Here is an 8,737-nt window from a genome sequence, read left to right as displayed (position 1 = left end):
CAGCCCGGGGCAGCCCCCCTCGGAGCCCGGAGGCGGCCGAGCGGCGCCCGGGGCGAGCCTGCCCGCGGGACCCGGGCTCCATGCCCTCCCGCCGGGGCTCGCTGGGGATTTGGCGGCAGAAGGGGGCGGGGGAGCGAGGCGGAGACAGGGAGAAGCGGCGAGAGCGTCTCCAGGAGCAGGCTGGGGAGCCGGGGAGGGGAAATGGAAGCAGCAAGTCTCCGGCTGAGGCGGTCACGTTTGTTTTCTTCTCGCTCTCCCCTGCAGGAATGTAAGGCGCGATGCTAGCGCTCAAGCTGCTCAATGTTGTTGCTCCAGCCTACTTCCTGTGCATCTCCTTAGTGACCTTCGTCCTCCAGCTCTTTCTCTTCGTCCCCAGCATGTTCAGAGACCCTTCCACCACCCCACTTCTCTCTCCTGCTCTGCTGCATGGGGCCCTCTTCCTCTTCCTCTCAGCTAATGCCCTGGGCAACTACATCCTTGTGATACACAACTCCCCTGAGGACCTGGGCCAGTGCCTGAACTTGGGCGGAGGAGCCGAAGTTGTGGCAGACTGGTCGGATGGAAGCAGAGCCACTGGCTCAGCCTTGCCCAGCACCCACTTCTGTAGACTGTGTGCCAGAGTCACCCAAAGGCATGACCACCACTGTTTCTTCACAGGGAACTGCATCGGGAGCAGGAATATGCGGAACTTCATCATGTTCTGCCTCTACACGTCCTTGGCTTGCCTCGACTCCCTGGTGGCCGGGGTGGCTTACATCTCTGCAGTGCTCTCTGTGTCCTTTGCAAACCCACTGGCCTTCCTGACCCTCCTGCCTCACTCCATCAGCCAGTTCTTCTCAGGTCAGTGGCCTCTCTCAGAGAGGAGGAATATTTTCTTTCTCTTCCCAATGGCACCCTTTCCTCCTGCATTTTCCTAACCCACTGTGCCAGGTGTGTAGGGGGGACATAGGAAGGAAGAGGGTTCCACTACTTTGTTGAGTCTTAATGAAGGTGTTGCATTCATTTCCAGAGCTGTTTAGTGGTCTCACACAATATTATTAAAGGACTCTTTTTCTATTGAAAAGGAAGCTGAGAATCCATCCAGGTTCCAGCCACAACCCTATCCTTATGGCATTAGAGTCTAAAAAAGCCCAGACCCAGCTTGGCAGTGACAGCACAAGGTGATGGACCTTGCCAGGAGTTTAATGAAACAAGAAAACCAGAGAGACAGGGTTTCATTTATAAACCTAAGTAGAAAGGTGCACCAGCTTGTGCCTGGGTGGGTCTCCAGTTCTTCAGCATAGGGGATCAGAGCTTAACTCTGTAGTGCTGAGTGGAAGTGCTTGGTTTTTCCCAGGCTTCTAGACATTGCTGGTTGCCACATGAAGCTGGGAAGAAATATTTCCCCCCTCCTTTCTTCACCTTCCTCAGAAGCACTGGGTATTGGCTGCAGACAAGACTGGGGAATTTGGGGTATGCTGATAAAGCTGCTGGGACTAAACAACTCAGAGGTTCCTGGTTAGTAAGTCTTGCCCATCTGTTCAGGAACAAACTGATTGACACATTTGGGATCAGGAAAGAATGTTACCCCATTGTCAGATTGTTGTGGACAGTGGGTGGGGATTGCCTTCCTCTATAATGTGGGGTAAGTCCTCCCTGGATCTCTCCAGTGTATTTTAACAGACTACTTCCTTCCCTTGCAGCAGCAGGGCATGAACACTACCCTCATTCCCCTGCTGTCCCCTGTGGCAGGTTAGAGTATTCTTAGTATTTTGGGGCAATATGCCTGTGTAGCAGGATTATTTGTGTAGTTTTAAGAATAGGTTAGATAAACCTAGGATAGTTTATTCAGGAATGATCCTACCTTGGGCAGGAGCCTGGACTAGAAGACTTCCTTATGTCCCTTCTAGCCCTACTTTTCTATGATTCTAGGCTATCTCATAAACACCTGTTCCCCCATTTGCCACTGGGCAATTTCTCCCAACCTGCTATTAGATGTGTGGCCTAGTCCAGCTCCTGTCCCATTTGCCAACTTTTCCATGTGCCATCACCTCAATCTGCCCAACCTACCATCTCTCTGCTTTCAGTCACCATTCACCCAGTCCCACCTCACCTCCCTGGGGCAAGTCCAGTGACTACTCACAGGGGAAACCTATATTAGAACATTATTGGAGCTTCTTTGAATGCTACCTCTCAGGTAAAAACAATGAGGGGAGTTAGTATGATGTGACCAACCAGCTCTCCACAGATCAGGGTCTGAAAACCAACCACCCTTCTAAGGAGACGCAGAGACATTCTTAGTGCATTAGGAACAATGCTTCCCTACACCTTTTCTTTTGCCCCTCACTTGCTTTTTCTTCTACCTGCACCTCTTTTCCTGCCCCTCCGCAAATCTGATCTACTCCTTTGCTTTCTTTCCCTGATCCTTTACCCACACCTCTCTCTGCACTCTGCCTCCTGTCCCTCTTCACATGACCGTGCCTCCAAACCTCTGCTGTCCCCTCCATCTCTGCAAAAAAAAGCCTTAAAATGAAGGACCCTTCAAAAGCAGCAACAGAGAAAGCTTAAGGTATCATCCTGCTGCAAAGAAGAACATATAAACATGTAATTGTCTTACCCCATAGACTGGCAACCTGTGCATTCAGGCCCAGATCTGCTTTCTTCACCATTTAGTTCTGGAATGTCATGTTTTTTTACTGTTCCACTTAGTTCAGGTGAAAGGACATAGATTGTACTCTGGCTCATGCACCATCAACAGAGGTGCTGATTATGTTTTGATTGTGGAATCTTTACTGCTGGTGAGGGATTAGCCATAAGGAACCCAGCTTGATTTTCAGATTTCAGGCTGAGTTGGTAGGGCTGCCATTCAAAATCAAATATTGCTTTACTTGGCAAATTAGCCAATTTGGCATGGTAATTACTGAGAGAAAATAAATATGGAGCCCTTCAGTGACATTTTTGTCACTTTTCCAAGTAGAACAATATTTTAAATAATATTGGATCAACCACTTCAGTATAAATAATACTGGATTTGTTTCTTCCCATATCTCAACTGTGCAGCGCAACAGAGTGGAAGGGAGGGATGGGGAGGAGATTACTAGGGAGCTGTTTATGACTTTTTGATACTGTGGGATGATATGCACCAACCCATGCTCAGGGGTATGTTAGAACAGTTTAGGGGGTGCTCCAACTGTCTAGGTGCTGTAGTAGATGGCTATTGAGGGATCACAGATTATCTGAGGGTCAGTGTAGCAATGTGGAGCTCCACCCTATCCCCATATACCTTTCCCTTTTAACATGTCCTCTATGTTGGGGCCAGGTATCAGGTGGAATAAGAGATAGCTATGTTAGCTTTATGTCATCTTAGTGTTTACTGTCTTGATGCTAGAGACATTCTCAGCTGGCTAGTTATGGCTAGAGTCTGTGATTTGGTATGGATTTCAGAGTGTGGTGCAATGTCTATAATTTTAGCTTCATGATTCAGCATTTCTGGCATAAATAATGTACAGCAATAAGAGTGACATCACATCAGGTCACCTGGTGCAGAAGCAAATCTGAGTCTAAAATCTGAGTCTGGTAATGAGGGACAAATGAGCAGTGTTTTGGTAAACAAAGATTGGATTGAATCTACAGAAGGAACTAAAGATAGTTGTTTATTTTGGATAACATGAGACTAAGGCTAAGCAACCTCGTATCCATTAAGTGTGGCTCAGGGAAGCTTTCTTCTTACAAGAGGAAATAGGGGAGCTCTTTTTCATGCTTTGGTGACTCTCAGTATTATGCCCCCAAATAAAGCTTTCAGCCTTGTTGCCAAGAATCTCAGGAAAATCCTGTCTCTCCTCAGCTCCCTTTGAAACATTAGCAGTAAAAAGTAGCATCATGCATTTCCAATAAATGTTGAAAAGCCCATATTTGGATCTGAATTTCCTATTTAGTATTTCAAGTTAGGCCCTGGACAGATGAATACACATCCCACTCTGGTTTTGTTTGCCAGTGTAAATGACATCAGGATCGGCAATGGACAGACATGCAGCTCTCCAGAGAGTGGCTTACATGGTTCTAACTGTGCTTCACTGCTAGGCTTTGGGGGACCAGTGAGACCGTTTGCTTTTAACAGAAAGCTACCTGAGGGTGGACATGGGCAGCCAACACTTCAAATGGTGTAGAATTTAACTTCTGCTTCTTTCCACCAGACGGGGTGATGTTACTCCAATTTAGGGGTTTGCATCATCTGTTCACTCCTTTTTTATACTGATGTAAACATATTGTCTTTCCAGAGTCTTACACTCTAAGAAAACTCGGTATGAGGATTCTTCCCCTTCCCTTGGGGCGTGTTCTCTTCTTTCCATATTGTACATGCTGCATACTGAGGCAAACACAATCTGACAAGAACAGAAAGGCTAGAGAAAAGAAAGCATTTTTTTGCATTTAAAAAACAAAGTGCAACAGTTTCAGTGCCTTTTTGTAGTCTTCAGGGGAGTCTCTGAAAAGCCAGATACTGCAGTCTCTTAATAACAAGTCATCTTTTGGATGTTTCCAGCTAGCCAAGTTCCAGACTTGATGTGAATTCAAAATGTTCTTCTGTGCCAGCCAAAACTCCTAGACTACTGATTATAGAGTATCTTATTGGGGAAGTAGAGAATCACAGATTTTAAAGATAGAAGGGGTTTAGTCATTGATCATCTAGTTTGACTCCCTGTGTAACACAGGGCATAGAATTTCACTCAGTTATGCCTGTATTCAGGGACAGATCTAGGATTTTGAAAAGGGGGGTGCAGAGGATGTGGTGCATCATCACATATAAAACAACACATTTTTCACCAGTTAAAAAAGGATCTAGAAGCTTTACTAATATGCTAGGGGCCTAGGGCTCTATTATTCAATTTGAGATTGAAGCAAAACCAAATATAACTCCATTGGAATGAGTTAAAAACAATCTGCAGGGCTGTGAAATATGAGCTTCATTACCAGGAGCAGCTATCAGACAGCAGAATTGTAGAACAAAGGATAACTTGATTGATGGAACATCAAGACCATTAAAAAGAAGAGAGATTCATTAACACTCCTGGAAAAGATCAGGTAGACTACAATGAGACAATGAAGTCAATTGATTTCCTCAGCACTGCCTAGCTAGAAATGCTGCTACCACTTCCAGGCAGTGGTTTTACATTTTGAGTGCAGCAGGAATCAAAGGGAGGTTCAAATGTACTAGTGCATTTGAATGAGTGCATTTGCAATGACCACTTGATCTGTCCCTGCCTATATTAAGGTTAGTACCTGGAGAAGCCCTGAGCTTCCCACAGTCAGCACTCCTGCTGTTTCTTATGGTGACTTTTACTAAGAGGCTTGAATTAGTCACTTGAGCTCCCCCCTGCACCATACCTACAATATTCACTTCAGCAGTGAAAGTTAAATTAGAGAAATCCTTTAAAAAACTCTGAAGGAATCAGTTATGATCCATTTAATAATTGTGTAGTAAGTAATTATTAAAAATATAGGCAGAGTCTCAGATGATACAGCTTGGCTTCACTCTAGTGATATCAGTGGAACTGTGAGAATGTTCTGGTCATGTATAATTATGTGTAATAAATATACTCACAATAATATTTAGGAATACGTGTCACTGATTTCACTCTTCGATAAGTGTGAATGGTCACTTAGTGGGTGGTGCTATGATATTGATATTTCCTAGAAAGATGACCAAGATTATAGCAGAGCACACAGAATGTGTCCCTACATTAATATGTTGAAGCAGAGATTTTGCAAGTTGCTGTAATGTTTGAGAATTTCTTCTTGTGTATTCGGATAGGATGTTCATTTTCCAGTTCCTAGGAAAAGTACAGTTCAGCCTGCAGCGGCAGCCCACCTCCACCCCACGCACAGATCCAGGGGGCATGTGCCCCCTGGGGCCTCTCCTGGGGTATGCACAGTGACATGAGCCCCCCATGTCCCTGGACAAGCTGCCTGGACTCCAAGCATCCCACGACCTGCCCCGGCCCTGGGGCACCATTCATCCCAGACCCTGCCTCCGCCCCTGCCTCTGCCCCTTCCCCCACACTTCTCCATGACAGACTTACCTGCTGGGGAGGGAGGGGGGTGCGTGTGCGTGCAAGCACGCACACACTCAGCCCCTCCAAATAATATTTTCTTCTTCCATCTATAGCCTCTAATATATCAGCATTTTCCTCAGCAGCATTAGTTGAACATCATGAAAAAGTACTTTAATGTAATTAGAATAACTACTGCTTTTTTTTCCTTCTAACTCTCCAGATGTATAATTGCTACAGAATATAATCCAGTTGAATGTTTCTGGATGCATACTGTACTAATATACAAAGCATGTTTAAATCTCATCTCTATCTCTTTCTTGTCTTCCTCTCCCCTGGCTCTGTATCTATAGGAGCTCTCCTTAGCTCTGAAATGTTTGTCATCCTCATGCTGTACCTCTGGCTTGGAATTGGACTGGCCTGTGCTGGCTTTTGTTGCCACCAGATGCTGTTGATCCTGAGAGGGCAAACTCGATACCAGGTGCGGAAAGGGATGGTGGTAAGAGCCCGGCCCTGGAGGAAGAACCTGCAGGATGTCTTTGGGAAGAGATGGCTACTAGGACTTCTCATCCCTGTGCTAAATGTGGGAAGTGACTATCACAGGCAGAAAGACAAGTAACACAATACACACACTTGCACACATGCATACACACTTCTACTTTCTCCCATGCTCTGCTGGAACACTGCAGAGTTGGACTCTTCCATCTCTCAGCATAGCAGCCTCTGTGAGAGGAAGGGAATGGCTAGCAAACTGATTAGATTTAGCATATTACCAAGGAGATCACAAACCATGTAGATGAAGAACTGCTACAGCTTTGTAGATGTATTGCTGCACCTGTGTACTTGGCAACTGTCTCTGAACTATTTGTAATATTATAGTCAGATCCTCCTGTGGGCTTCTGCTTCCCTTCTTCCATCTCTCCTCATTCTTCTCCAGTCCCTTTCCCTCTATTACCCAACCTATGCCTTCACCCACAACTTGCAGCTGGGGCTTCCTGATAGTCTATATCATCATAAGTAGACTGTCAGTAAAAAATATGTTCTGGTGAGGGGATTCATAGTATGGCCCTTGGAGCTTTATGCAGCTTAAAGTGACCCTGAGATAGAAAGAATAGTTTAATAATAAAATGCAGTGCAACCAAGTGCTCTAGGGACAGGATATGCAAACTGCTAGGAAGGTATAAAGAGCCTGTCTCCGTAGCCTAGAAGGTAGGGGATGGAAAGGACTTATCCTGTCAGAGTCCTTGAGCTCTTCTTTTCACAACTATATGAAGGGGTAGATGCTAATAGACTGATTATCTGATCAGTCAGGATTACAGTTCTGTTAGCTGCTTTTAAGGATGACCCTTCTTTAGCCCTTTTGCCCTGTCCTTTGCCTCATGATGACAGTCCACAGTGTAGCAGTTATCTTGACTCCAAGGACCAGCAGAGGGATCAAATAATGGGCCTCACACTGAATAAAGCACAGGTACAGGGGAAAGAGACTGTGAGTGTGAATGAAAAAATGAGAAGTATTTGAGAGTTGGGTTCTGTGTGAGTGAGAAAGAGACGTGTATGCATGTACACTGGGCTGGGAGGAGGGAGTAAGTGACCACACTCACGGTAAGACTGGGTATAACACAGCAAAAGCTGATATAACATGGTTCTTTCATATCTAGTGGTGTCAAGAGTTCACACCCTTTATGGAACACAACAAAGTTTTCTGAACACCAGGATACTTTGTTATCATTTTGTATTAGCATTTAAAAAAAAATAACACCCAAAATTATTACCTCATATGTTCCTGCCACATCCTCTCTATAGATAGGCTCTTTAGGACATTTTCCCTAAACTAAATACAGAAGAGTAAATTCATCATATTATAACTCCATTAAGGAGATTAATGAAATTACTTTCAGCCCAATGTGTAAATTAACGTCCAATCACAGAAGACCTCATCATATCAGTGATCAGACACCATACTTAATAGGTGCCTTAAAAGAGAATACCACCACATTAAAGAAATTATCTCAGTGCTTTATTCCCAAAGAGTTATAATGAAAAGTTTCTGTTATTGCCAGCTCTGCATCAGCCAGTAAGGACCAGGAGCAAACCCACTGCTTCAATCAGATAAGCTGGAGGGGGTGCTGTTTAGCAACTAAAGCTATATTTCTCCCTTAAGTAGCAGGTTCAGTCTGTCCCCAGGAGAGAAGTAAAATACCTGCTATCCTGTGTTTCTCACACAGCAACGTAGAACTGTCATTCTTATAGGCTTTGGAATTATCCCTCATACAGCTTCATTTTGACCTGAATGTGTACACAAGTAATACGCTGAAAAAAATAACTAGTTGAGTAGATAGAACACATGTAAAATATATTCCTCCCATACTGAATGTGTGTTCGCATGAACACACCACTAACAACTTATGTAATATCCTGTATTTTCATTTATAAGGAACAATAAAGTGTTTTGATTTTCTAAGTTATTTGCTGGAAATTGTGGTCTTTTACAGTTCTTTTGTTGTATATGTGTGCATGCATGTGTGGATATGTTTGTGAAAGTTGGTTAAACACGGTGGTTAAACATGTGTCCATGTTTAACCACCACATATGAAATGTACAAAGGAATTCAAGTGATTTCCCTGTCTTTGCCACTGATTTACTGTGTGACTTTGATCAAGCCATTTCTCCCTGTACTTCAGTGTCTCCATCTGAAAATGGATCTAACGACA

The 8,737-nt window shown here is 44.4% G+C and overlaps 1 protein-coding gene across 1 annotated transcript; it reads left to right on the top strand.

Moving 5' to 3' along the window:
* Window positions 1-24: 24 nt before the first annotated feature.
* Window positions 25-8,491, top strand: ZDHHC22 (zinc finger DHHC-type containing 22). Its single transcript, XM_019552362.1, has 2 exons — window positions 25-840; window positions 6,380-8,491. Exons 1-2 carry the CDS (start codon window positions 279-281, stop codon window positions 6,643-6,645), a joined length of 828 nt encoding a protein of 275 aa, XP_019407907.1. The 5' UTR covers window positions 25-278; the 3' UTR covers window positions 6,646-8,491.
* Window positions 8,492-8,737: the final 246 nt, after the last annotated feature.

Source organism: Crocodylus porosus, unplaced genomic scaffold, assembly GCF_001723895.1.
Source record: "Crocodylus porosus isolate Cpor-Errol unplaced genomic scaffold, CroPor_comp1, whole genome shotgun sequence".
NCBI lineage: Eukaryota > Metazoa > Chordata > Crocodylia > Crocodylidae > Crocodylus > Crocodylus porosus.
The sequence above is the reverse complement of the archived record's forward strand: the minus strand, read 5'-3'. Positions and strand labels throughout refer to the sequence as shown.